This window comes from Taeniopygia guttata, chromosome 1 (assembly GCF_048771995.1).
Source record: "Taeniopygia guttata chromosome 1, bTaeGut7.mat, whole genome shotgun sequence".
NCBI classification, from domain to species: Eukaryota; Metazoa; Chordata; class Aves; order Passeriformes; family Estrildidae; genus Taeniopygia; species Taeniopygia guttata.
Window position 1 is genome coordinate 38162671 of NC_133024.1, and position 13360 is coordinate 38176030.

At 39.9% G+C, this 13360-nt stretch overlaps 1 protein-coding gene across 3 annotated transcripts in view; it reads right to left on the reverse strand.

Annotated features, from left to right (window-relative positions):
- The window catches only part of SESN3 (sestrin 3), a 45369-nt gene that overhangs the window by 10235 nt on the left and 21774 nt on the right, over nucleotides 1-13360 (reverse strand). For all 3 annotated transcript variants that reach the window (XM_030269593.4, XM_030269583.4, XM_072927292.1), the window contains exons 2-8: nucleotides 11807-11872; nucleotides 9280-9477; nucleotides 8435-8617; nucleotides 7816-8052; nucleotides 6151-6298; nucleotides 3779-3894; nucleotides 482-672 (exon numbers count right to left, since the gene is read on the reverse strand). In XM_030269593.4, the coding sequence (XP_030125453.4) occupies nucleotides 482-672; nucleotides 3779-3894; nucleotides 6151-6298; nucleotides 7816-8052; nucleotides 8435-8617; nucleotides 9280-9477; nucleotides 11807-11872 (1139 nt within the window). The remainder of the gene's footprint in view (nucleotides 1-481; nucleotides 673-3778; nucleotides 3895-6150; nucleotides 6299-7815; nucleotides 8053-8434; nucleotides 8618-9279; nucleotides 9478-11806; nucleotides 11873-13360) is intronic.

Consider the following 13360-nt stretch of genomic DNA (forward strand, 5'->3'; position numbering starts at 1 on the left):
TGTCCAGCACCCCCAGGTCTTTTTCACTGAGCAGCTTCCCAGCCACTGCCCCCGAGCCTGTAGTGCTGCCTGGGGTTGATGTGGCCCAAGTGCAGGACTCGGCACTTGGCATCACTGAACCTCATATAATTGGCCTTGGCCCACTAAATCCAGCCTATTCAGAGCCCTCTGTAGGGCCTTCCTAGCTCCTTCCAGCAAAGCAACACCCCTGCCCAACTTGGTGTTGTCTGTGAACTTGCTTTCCTGAATGAAGGATACAGGTTGGCTTCAGACAAGACATTTCTGTAAAAATTTCCATCCTGATTCATTGTCTGCACTGGAAGGAGAAATTACACTGATGTGCCAGCAAAACCACTCTAACTTCCAGAGGTACCATCTCCACTTTTAACACCCAATCTAAAATGATGCTTTACACGTGGTTTATTTTTCTGTTTACATAGTTTTAACATGTACTCCCAAGCCAGGGAATTTTTGTCCATACCTGATTCCATACATACAGTGGACATAGTTAAATAAAGCTCTTCTTAGTGTAGTTGTATCAACATCTTCATGTGTTGCCATAGTGTTGTATGTAAGGTTATACACCATCCGAAACTTCTCATCCAGGAGATGCCCAATATCAGAATAAAGCCTGTTTACAAGGGAAAAGCCATGATTTTCCCAAGTATAGTCCTGCAGGAAGAGAAGAAAATATATAAAAACACAAATGAAATGAATTCCCTATGTCATCTTTACAACTCAACAGTTTTTATTGTCTGATAGTTATGACTTTAGTCTCTTCCAAAAGTTTGCATTTTGAATCCTTCATCCACATCACCTGCTCCATTCCCCCAGAATTCCTGGCAATGGATATCACGTTATGACACCCCAACCCCAGATATCATTAGCCTACAGCCAAAAATGTAGCAGCAGCTCTCTGGTCACAGACAGCAGGCACAGATTTTCCCAGGCATTTTCCTGGGGAAGGCTGTGAGAAGATCAGAGAAAAGAATGAGAAACAATTCTTATCTTCACTTGTTACACATTGTTGTTGTACACATATGGAATGCATTATGAAGATTTGTTTACCAAAGAGTGATTTCTTAATTGGACACTGGATAGTGTTTAGATTGATTGACCAATTAAGTCAAAACTGTATCAGACTACTTGTAAGAGTTACTGAGTTTGTTAATAAGTATAGTATAATATAGTACAAGAAGTATAGTATAATATAGTATAAGATGATACAATAAAGCAATTGATCCACCTCTGCAATCACAGAATCAATGCTAATTATTACCCAGCTGGGGGCCTTGAGGCAACAATTAGTGACCCCTCATGTAGGTGAACACACACCTTGATTTTTTGATGACTCCTCTGAAGTGTGTCCAAACATCAGCCTGACATTACTGACCCCTTCGAGGGTACAGACAGACTCGGGTGACTATTACTGACCCCAGCCACGTGTCTAACACAAACTGGAGACCATCTGGACCTCTCCATCAGAGGAATTCAGGCTGACCTCCAGTGTTCCCTGCAAGATGGATTGGACACCTTCTGCCCTCCTAGAGAGGTAACTGCGGTCTATGTCCGGGGGTGACACAAAAATCCCCAAGCTTCTCCTGAAGCACTTAGGGAATCTTCTTCTGCTTTGCCACTCTGACCAGTATTGTTCCACGTGGGACTGGTCTTTAAGTTTAAAAACTTGTTCCTCTTGGAGGCTTTGGTTTAGCTCCAAACAGAGATGGAGTCTTTACTTCCAGCAAGGATGTACAATCATTGGATAAAGTACTGAACTATCCCTGAAAAAACTGATAAAATCCGGGCTGCTTTGGTCTTAGACAAGCACCTGGATTGCAAGATAAAAGCCTGCCTGCTTATATGAGGAATGGAAAGTCTTTGCTGAGTGGCAGCACAGCAGCAAGAACCATCCTGCTCCAGAGCACGGAGCAAGGGTGCTCTGCACTGCCGTCATATAGAAGGTGAGAGCGTGCCCACATCCTTGTCAAGTGCTCTATCATCCCATCACTGACGGCATCTTTAAAACTGAGGGCATCGTCTCCATCCTTCCTGTTTCTAGCTGTTTTCCAAAGGTACTGCCAGGCCAGGGTCCTCATCTGGGCACCTTGAAGCATGTCTGCTCTCCTGTCCCCCTGAGTAGGACAGCAGGGAAGAGCAGAACACTGCTCCATTGTCTCATGCAGGCATCAATGACACAGAAAACATATCACACCATCACGTTTGGCCACTGGCTGCCAGTACAAAAGATTGTAAGGCTTGTTAGAAATATGCCATACTCATACAGCCCTGGAAAGATGTCCAGGACATCACAAAAGCCTCTGAGAGTCAGAAGGCCCAGAGAGGGGAAAGCATTGTTGACTAACAGCAATTGATCCTATTATCAGTGAAACCTCCCCCCCAGAAACAAGCTTAAAGACATTCTGCTGTGTATAAAATACCTTCTTTCTATTAATAAATTTAAAACCATAGAGACAAAGGCTGTTTTGTTTTAACAGAGTAAAGATTAGACTTATTGCCGGTGTTTGGGATATTACTGAAATTTAAGTATCATTAATAACAGAGAATTTGGGAGGATGTGGGTATGTACATCCAAGTGCTAAGAGTAGGACATAATAAGGTTAAATTATCGAGGTGACTTCTTTGACTGTAAGCCAAAAGCTGTCCTGTTTATTTAAGAGCAGAGATGTTTCAGTTCCAATTTCAACTTCTTTGGAGCTTTTTTCCAAGGGAGCCTGCTGCTCCTAAAGTAGTTAGGCAGATTGCTTGATTTATAGGCACTGACTATGCCTTATTCTTTTTGGCAGTAATAACCTTCTTCAGGCTCATATAAAGACCACAGAATAAATTATCCAGTTCAGGAGAGACTGCTATAAAGCTAAATACATTTCCTGAGAGCGATCATGGATTCTTTATTTTACAGTCTCAGATACATCTTCTGACCACAGAGCTTTCCTGCACTCACTGTAATTTAAATTGAAGTTCTCTGATTTGGTTGAAGATTTCTTCCATTGCTTTCCATTTAGTTCTAGACTTCTTACAAATGTGCTCTATAAGATAGAGCAGAACCACCTAGAATATCCCTCCTGTTATGTATAATATGAAGTTCATGATTCTGGTCATGGCAAAGGATGTCAGTATATAAGACAGTGTACATGTAAAATGCATATTCTGTTCTTCCAACAGCACTGAGAACAATGTATTAAAATACACCAAAAACTTCAGTAATCATATTTAGGAATTCCTTTTCTTACACAGCATTTGAAGTCCAGAGATTTGGTGCACATATGAGAACAATACACCCCAAATCACTCTCACAGACCTAAATGTATCCAGGTATTGAAATCCACTGGACAGAGAGTACTTGGTAAAATGACAGGAATAAAGAGTTGCTCCAGTGGATTTTTTATCTGCAACATCTGGAAGGATGGGAGAGAAATTCTTGCTTTTCTACCTTTCCCTTTTATTTCAGATACGCTTTACAGTTTTCAAACATTCAAACAATTCAAACTGGTAATAACTGAAGTTAACATGGAAAGCCAAGTATTGCCTTGCTAGAGATTGACAAATAGTGGAAGACTCCATCTCTGGGAGATTTATGTAAGGTTATGAGTTATTTAATGAACCAGGACAAGAAAAGGAGCATACAACAAACATGCTATAACCACTATATACACATATACACAATATACACTATATAAACAACTATAACCACTTTATGCTCTGAGATAGTGAGATATATAAACATTCTTTGAGTGAATGTGCTTTAAAGAGGTGGTACCTGAGCTCTGAATGTTGGAAGATGGTCTTCTCCTCGCCTTGCAAAGTCTTTGTACCCAAACCCAGGATCTTCAACATAACGGGAGACATCTGTAGAAACTATTTCATCATCAAATGCTGGGAATAAAACAGCAAAATGCTTTGCTTTAGGCAAGAACATGAGTAAAAACCTACTTCCAACTACCACTCTACAGGATTAGAGGACATTTTAGAAGTTATGCAAAGGAGAAGAGTGGTACAAAGGAAATAAACATTTCAATCCTCATCTGCTTGTATTGGATACATTGCTTTCATTGAACCCATTAAAAGTCAGCCTATACCAGACATCTAATGTACTTCTACAGAAAGAGAAGAGATAGGCTATACTTCTATCCGGAGGTTTCCTTTTCTCTCTGTTGACTTCTGAGGGAGGCTAGTTATCTTAAGTCAGGAAGATGAACATCATTAGCAAAGTCACTGTGTTAGCACAAGAAACAAAATAATGGATCCTTGACAGCAGGAATGTAGTAGTGAGCAGCCTTCATGTCAGGAATCACACCGGCTCTGTCCTGTAAGCTGGAGTATGAGCACCAGAAAGCAACATAACACTCCACTGCTAAATATCAGCTGAAGATTATATGAAAGCAAAGAGCTCTACAGTATATCAGGGTGAAATTCTGCCAGAAGCTGTAGTAACTAAGCATCTTCAAAGAGCTCCAAAACATATCACTAAGCACACACAGGTTCTCTATCAGGAGTCAATCTTTCCCTCCCGAATAAACAGGTGGCTTGATTGTGTAACTACCTCTGCAGAACTTGACTACTGCATAGCTGACTGCATTTGACCTTGATTTAAAATCATGGCTTGCTTCCACATGCATTGGTAGAACAGTTGCCATATGTCCCCTGTTGGTGCCTTGGAAAGTCAGTTCATCTAAGAATTGCAGAAGTGCTTTATCTCCTCTTTGCCTCATTAAACAATCAAAACATAACTGTGTAGGAAGAAGCTTGGACAACATCTGCTACAGCAAATTCTCAGCGAAGAATAAAAAACTTGTACACATACACTCCTCTGCCCTGACAAGGACTGGACTTCATCATGAAAGGGCAAAGGCCCAACACACACAGACTCCTCAACTGGAATCAGCAAATGATAAAACGGGGAAGAAAGTCAACAAAACTATCAGCAACCCTAGTCAAAAATCCCTCCTGTCTTGAATGACCCCTTTTCTTTAAACACCTGAAGTTGCACAGACTAATAGAAGTCCTGATTTGATAATGAAACTGCAATGAGTGTCCATTTATCTGCACTGCTGATACTGCCTGACCAAAGGAAACTACAGCAAGAATTTACAATGTCCATTTCAAAAAATCCAGCTTGATGTTGCTGGATGTATCTTTCAGAGATTTTTCCATGTTCCTTGAGAACCACAAAACAATCTCTGCTGATCCTCAGTACATTCTTCCTCCTTTTTGGGCCCTTTGCACAAACCCATTGATTCTTTCAAACACATTTGGTCTGAAGCTGTGGAGACCTAAATTCACTAAGAACAGTGCAGTAAAATGTGAAGCATTTTAGTGGTCACTTTTTAAAAAGACACAAGCAATCATCTTCAAATAGCTTCTACTATGACGAAATAGAATATTATTAAGACTATCAGAATATTTAGCTTTCTTCTAACACTTTCTTTCGGAAAAAAACACCTTTCTATCTGTATGAATCAGGCTTTATTCAGTAGTTTGTTAGAGATGAAGGCCTCCAGAGCATATGAATAATATTGCAAAAGAAGGTTTCAGCTCAAAATTTGGAAAATCATTTAAGAATAAAAAAATGTTATCAATCTCTACTACAAGATAGGCAGTGCAACAGCACAGCAGTATGATCACTCACAGCAACAAGCTGGAAATGTCCTTTCCAGGTGGGAAGTAAATGGTAAAGTAGTTGAATCTCATAATCTGATTCCTAAACTAAATGTCGTACCTGAAAGCTACTTATGACTGTCATTTAAGTTCTAAGCACTACAGAACCTACACCTGTGAAATATTACCAAATATTAATTACTAATTTATTAATTATAATTAATACATTAATCATTTTGATTATACAGAACATATTAAGAAAAAAAATGTACACCCTATTTTTTAAGGACGCCTGCAGGTCTTTTTCTTCCTTAATATACTAAAGCTAAATTTCAAGTAGTAAAAAGGATGATATTTGTCAATCAAGAAATCCTAAGGTGATGAAGCAAAAGGTAAGATCGCCCTTCCTACACGTCTCCTGCATGAAGAGCCAGAATAAAGAAATGGACAGAAAAAGTTTCAGTCACTGAACTAGCCTCAAGCATTCGGTTCTTAAAAAGCACAAACAAAATTGAACTGGAAAAGCACAAATACCTCCACTAATTACTAGCAGACTCTCCTTCTTCTCCTTCTCAAAGCGAGTTGCCATTTCTTCCTGAGAGGCTTCTTCATCCTCTTTATCCTCTTGTAGTCTTTTCATCCTTTCCATCAGGGCCTCCAGCTCACTTAGAGAATCTGCAATCTGCAAAGACACCATGACATTCTGCAAAATTAGAAGATAGATGACGTGTGTCATCTTCAGATTTCATGCTTGACAACAAACGTCCTCAAAACCAGACAGCAGCAGCAAACACAAAAACTCAAGCCAGAATGCATTTTGCCACATACATCATAGACAAACAGCTTTCACACAACAGGAAGACAGGAGCTGGGAAGTGTTAATGTGGCCTGCTGCATTAATTTACTGCAGTGGGATTAACAGTGAAGAGGTGGTGTTTGAGTGTGGAAACCACAGTCACTCATATTCCACCACACAGACAGCTCAGGAAAATCCATCTGTGTGCCCTACGTCTCTCATACACAACTTTTCATACTAAGGTAACTATATCCAGCCCATTGGCAATGGAAAATATGCTTCTGAAGAGATGCAGTGCAACACTGCTTTACAGAAATGCAACCTGAGATGGCAGATCAGTACTTTTCTTTCATTATGTGCAACCAAAACAGCCACTATGTTGACCCTTTTTCTTAATTTAGTGAGGAAAAAAGACCTCTTTTTAATAGAAATACGTCAAAGTTTTGGGTGTACCTATCATTCAGATTTTTCATAAGACAAATTATTTGGTTTTTCTTTTCCATCTTTTTGACTCTTTTCTTTTGCCCATAGTTACAATTGTTTCTAGCAGACTCTTCACTGCTTAGCACAGTCAGCAGCAATGCTCTGCCCACTGCAAATGGGGAGTAAGGCCTGTCCATGGCATGAGCTGGCATGTTTTACAGCCCAGAAATTTAAGTCACAGTGATTGAACTGAGTGATGACATGCTACTGCTAATTGTAAAAATTGTGTCTAGCAACTCTGCTCATAATCCTGATCTTCCATCAAAGGCAATGAGGCTAATTCATCTGTCGGCATTAATTCAAGGGCACGTCTTCAAAAGCATTCTAGAGCACCTTTCAGGAAAAAATGTCCAGTTAATTAACTTGTAATCAAATTAATCACTTTAATTAACTTAGTAATCAAAATTCTCTGTTGATTCAAGACTGGAACACCAGCATGAAGAATTAAATAATTTTATTTCAGACATTTCCTCCCATCTATATGGAAGTGTTTCCAACTGTTTCATAACTGTAAGCCTTGAAGTAAAAATTTTTATTATTATTACTACTACTACTTCTATTTTTCCCATTTTTCTTTTCACTCCCTATGTTAGGAACGTGGATGAAACAATGCTCCAGTCAATGCCACACTGTCTAAAGAAACTGGGACTTGAAGCTTTTGGCTGAAAGTTTTAGTCTTGCCCGACGGGTGGTGAGATTAACTACCAAAATCACACTGCTGACTACCATCCACTGTTACAGTGTGGTTTTCAGCAGATTACACTGGAAATTGCCAGAGTGTATGTAAGAATTAACAGACTCAAGCATTCCTGTAGAGTAGACAAAAAAAATTCAAACTAAAATTTAAACAGGAAAGAATGGAAGTTAAGTTTTCTAATGCAAAACAGAGGCAAGCAAAAGAATTTTCTTGCAACACTAACCCCAAAGTTGCTACTTGTGAGGGACGCATTTTCTATGTTGTTGTCATTGGCAAGATCGCAGACACAGAAGTTGTTGACTGCTATAAGTCTGACTCCATTAGATGTATCCAGATCTCTCTCTGGATTAATACCACTACCAAATACAAAACTTGCCAAGGCATGATAATGGGCCAACAGGACAACAGCATGCACCAGTTCAGGAAGAGACCAATTATTTTCTCCAGTCTTGACAAGTTTCTGAAATGAGAATAAAAAAAGTGTAAATATAAAATTTCTTTTGGCCCCTAGCTTTTTTACTAAACACTACACATTTCAAAATGGGATCAATTATTTCTTCCAGTAATACCATATTCCCCTTGCACACAAACTCTCACTGGATAAAAAAAGAGACACCTAATATATTACTTCTTTTCTTTTGGGCTATTTTAGCCAATGCTATTCATAAAAAGAAAATTTTATTGGCTTTGTCACAGAGGAGAATCAGCTTGTTTGGTGCACTAGTACTTCCCTGAACTTTTTATCTCAGGGTAATGAAGCCTAACCAGGCACTTGCACAGTTGTAGGCAGTTCTTTTTACCAGACATTTACTGGTATTTACAGGGCACGATTGAAGAGGTACCTGGATGTGCTCTTTCGTGATCAGCCAGGGCCGGTGTGCAAGAAGTTTGTTTATTTCATTCAGGTTTTTCAGTCTTTGGGGAATGTATTCTAAACCATTCAACCACTCTGCAATCCCGCCAGTCTTCAGAAACTCATCAACGTGCATATTTATTAGGTAGGAACACTGATGTCTGGCAGCAGCCTGGAATAATTAAACACAGAGTGAACAGTGCAGCATAGTAGTGTGTAGTCTGGTTTTGCTGCGGGTGGGAGACAGGTTAATAACACAAAACAAAAGTACAGTGTCATTCTAATAGGCCTTGTGCAAATGCATTGCAATGCATTTCTATACAGTATGGAGGTTTCTCCAACAAAAATATATTTGATTACTCTCGATTGCAAAATGCAATTTTGGTTGGAAGTGATCACTAGAAGAGAACCCTCTGCTCACAGAGCTGACTTGGAACTTGTTGCTCAGAGCCTTGTCCAGAAAAGATCTTCACCCTTGGAGATCACAGAACCTTTCTTGGTTCCTCCTGCAATGTTTCAAAATCCTCAGAAACAGAATTGTTTTCCTAGTGTCCATCTGGAATTTCTTGTGACTTGAGTCCACTGCATCTCACCCTACTGCTGCATAGTGATGTGGGCATGTGAGAGGAGCATCACTGTGGGAAACAGGGCATGATGTAGGTTGCCAATTCTCACTGAGAACCTTCCAGCTAGGCACATTTTAGCGTGATAAAAATCTACAACAAAAAGTCAGCCTCTGTCAAAATACCACCCTAATTTCTCCTTTATAAATTCTTCCTTTATTTTGTCTTTTTTAAAATACAGAAGTCAGAGCTGCAGCCTGTTGGTACATACCATGATAGCAATGTAGTGCCTGTAGGGCAAAGGAAGGGGCCCATCCATGCGCAGCATATAGAACTGGCTGCGGAGGAAAGACTCCAAGTATTGAGTATGGATACTCATGACCTGTGTGATGTTGTCCAGGCGACCAGACGTAGAATATTCTTCCACAAGAAGATTAGTACGTTCATCCAAACCGTTTGCTTGCATAACCTTGAATGTAAGATGGAGAAATATTAACAGAGGGAGAGATTTTCTCTAGCTTTAGGCCTGGGGAGAAACACACTGAGGTATGAAAGGTTTATCTGTGTCCAGGCTTAAAGACAGTGATGGAGTTCTTTGTGTATTGATGTGTATTTGCAAACACACATGCCTGCATGAAAGCAAATACACACACACAGATCCTACTTGTATACTGAGAAGTGAAGAGCACTTTACACTGAACATCTGCTATCTTTTATACGATTCTAAAAAAACCAAAACCATTTTTCTATTCATCTTCTTGAAACAGAGGAAGTCGCAGACGCTGAAATCAAACCTGTATAGAGAGCTGAAAGTAAGTAAGAGCTAAATGGAAAGTAAATTCTTTATGGAAGACAACCTGTATAGACACACACCACCTGAGTGCTCAGCCCTAAAATCAATTTCAAAATTAATGGAGAGGAACTAGATTATGTAACCAAATTATAGAAACAGCCTGGCAATCTACCCCTTCTGTGCCTGTATAATTGAAGAGGAGATCAAATGCTAATTTGTCCATAACATTCAGGTATTATTTAGGATACGAATTTAATGCTTTCTTTAAACAAAAGCTGTTCTTTAATTATTCCAACCAATCCAAACCTTGGGCACAAGATGAAATGAAACAGCAGAACAGTAAGTAGCTCTTGCATTGCAAGCCCTGACACAGTATGAGTGCTATTACTCAGTGTTTATCACCAGGAACAGCCATTCTCAACATGTTCACCACTGAAGTTACAAGCACAACACTAGAATACACAGTATTTATTTTGACACTGTGCAGTAACAAACCAGCCAGCTTACTATTGCAAACACCATGAAAAGAGAACATATTTTAGCTGTTTTACGCACACGAAGGTAAAAAGTGCCTAAAACCAAAAAGCACAATGCTTTTGCTGAAATATTCTATTTAAAATATGTTTTCTTTATGATGGACTGATGAGTGGACCATATCTCAAATATTTTTCTATCAGATCTTATATAGAAGTCACATGCAAAGAAACAAAACATACTACATTTTCATTTCTCACCACTGTACTTACCTGGTTTAATTTGTGGGCCAGAACGAAAGGGGAGAAGCAGCTACACAGTTAGGCAGCTCCATTCTTTTTACATGTGTATCTTCACTATGGCAGCTTTTCTGTGTTTTATACCCAAACTGATGCCTTCTTAGTTGTCCTTAATAATGTTTTTACCATCAGAACTTTATTCACACATGAGAGACCATTTTATCTCCCTGTATATACGTCGCTCCATCCTAGGAGTCCCCCTTATTCTTCAGGAAGTGTATCTCCCATGTATCTAAGAGATTCTTGTCTCATTTAGTGGTTTCTTGGGGAAATAATATTTTGTATGTCTCTGGTAAGGTTTCTAATCTTCTCCAGCTTGTCAGGAATTTTCCTTTTAACAGTGCAAGTTATAGAAAGACATTCTGCTGACAGAATAAAAATATAATCCTGTAGGACTGTGCTGTTGCTATGTTAGGCATAGCAATATGCCATATGATTATTTCTAAGCTTTATCTCCATCTCTATTACTATCTTCTTCATACTGTGCATGTACTTCCTCCTGATTTATTTCCATCCACAGACATTTTGTTTTTAATTCTGCTAAAGCCTTGTGGTATGTTAATAGGAACCTTAACAATTAAGTCATTATTTCTCTGCCCATATTCCTTCCATTGCAACAATAAAGCAGCATTTGACACCAGTAGTGCTATTATCACTTCAGTGTGTTACTATTCTGCCACTAAACCCTCTCTATTCACTCTACTATTTCATGACAAGGAATGAGGGAGAAAGGCAGTCATTTGTTCAACAAACCATAGTTGGCATTTTTCGTGGTGGAAATCTCAGGTCTGAAATCCACTCCTACCTTTCAACCATTCAATTCTCTCAAGAGCCAGAGCTACAGTCTAAGGAGTGAAGTCATATTTGCAGGTTCTCTCAAACTGAAGGTCAGGCACTGCTCTGAGACCTACATAATCACACTGCTGCAATACTGGACAGGCCTCCCTTCACGTCTGGCATTACAAATAATATGTTCACACCCACCTGCGAAGAGCAGAGCTGTCACTCATGGCTGTCTCCAGGAATGCAGGTGACAGAAAAGATGTCAAATAGTACCACTTGTGTGAAAGGATGGGGTGAGTCTTACCCACTGGAACCTACTCCAGAGAAACCATTGCTTTTGTTTTCAAGGGAGCTCATCCAGGTACCATGGAATAAGCAGGGTCATAGAACCATCCTTCAGTGTCATTATTTTCAAAATTATCACCCAGCCCAGTTAACTGCAAACTTACTTCATTCTCTGGTATAAAGGCACTTGGTCCTCTTGTCAATGGCGGGGAGACTTGTACTCTCTTTTCCTGCAAAACAGTCACATAGTTCAGTCACTGTCAGGAATTACATATTCACCTCACAAGATGAGATCTTCAAGGTCTGGATTCTATTCCCTTCTCAAAGCCCCCTGGGTGTTCACTGAGGTTGTATGGCACCACACCACATTAGATCAGCTTTGCATCCCCTGTACTTTGCATGAAGGAATGGCATTCATTGTGGCAAGGAACAGCACCAATTTTGAGCAGGGGTGAGGCAGAAACAAACCCCAAAAATCTAATCCCAGTTGGTGTACAAACCAGTTTGAAGATACACAGACAATAGCAACAAAACATGTGGCATGACGCTAAAATTAGCCATTTTACTGGACTGAATGGAAGTTTGAAAGCGGAGGGGGAAAAAAACCACACTCAGGAAATTATAAGCAAGATGCTGGTTTTTTTCAGTATCAGATGCTGTGAAGAGTGTAAGAACTTTTTGTGCCAAAAAATGGCATGAAAAGCAAACCAGAAAGACCCAGTTACATGCGTTTTCAAGAAATCTGATGAAAAGGCCACCTGGCTCACTGCCGAGCCTGGAGCACACTGCACACAGCACAAGCCTTGGTGTGCAAGCCCCAGCTCCAAGGCAGGAGAATATATTTAGTACGGAACAAGCTGATAGCGTAACAAGAGCCAGAGGACTTTGATTTATTAGGGATAAGAAACTGGACTAAGATAAATTGTGCTGCCAACCAGAGGAGTGAAGGGGACCTGTGGAGGCTGCCTGCTCCTCCGATTCATCAAGGACAGGACCAACACTGTCCATGTGATTCTTGAACAGTGTTGGTCCAATTCTTCTGGAGGTTCCTTCCTCTCCATGGGTCATTTATTTCAGTGACTAATTCCTCAAACTGTTAAAAGTTTTCCTAATGTCTAATCTGAATTTCCCTTGCAATAATTTAAAGCAGTTGCTTCTTGTCTTTTCTTCTTTATGGTTATTTTCCACCTATCTGGCTGGCTGCACACTTGTCTCAAGTCCCTAATTGCAAGCCACAGTGCTGGTGACTCTTAATATGTTATCCATAAACAGCAGTATTGGATTTGCATACTAAGTATTTCGTGCTCCTAACAAAAAAGTCTGAAGTTTTCCATAACAAATGACTCTCAAATACCTCTACCAGGGGGGCTTTAAGCTTAACTGCCATGTGTACACAAACAGCAGCACCAGTCCCATAATGAATATGCCACTGATTTCCACCCAGGAAAATTAAGCCACTGGAGCTGAGTAGCTATTGTCCTGATCCTTAAAAACATCCTGTCCTTTCTAAATTAGATTAAGGAATAACATGCAAAAATCAGCAATGATTATTCAGGAAAGATGTTCCAAAGCAAACTCTTGCAGGACAATTGAATTTGTGACTTTGGAACAATTAGCTGCTAAAAGATGCAGAAATAAGCTGGATCAACCGCATGAAGCCCAGCAGCCAGGAGACAACTTCCTGCATCTGCTGCCTACTGTCACAGCTCCAAAAATCC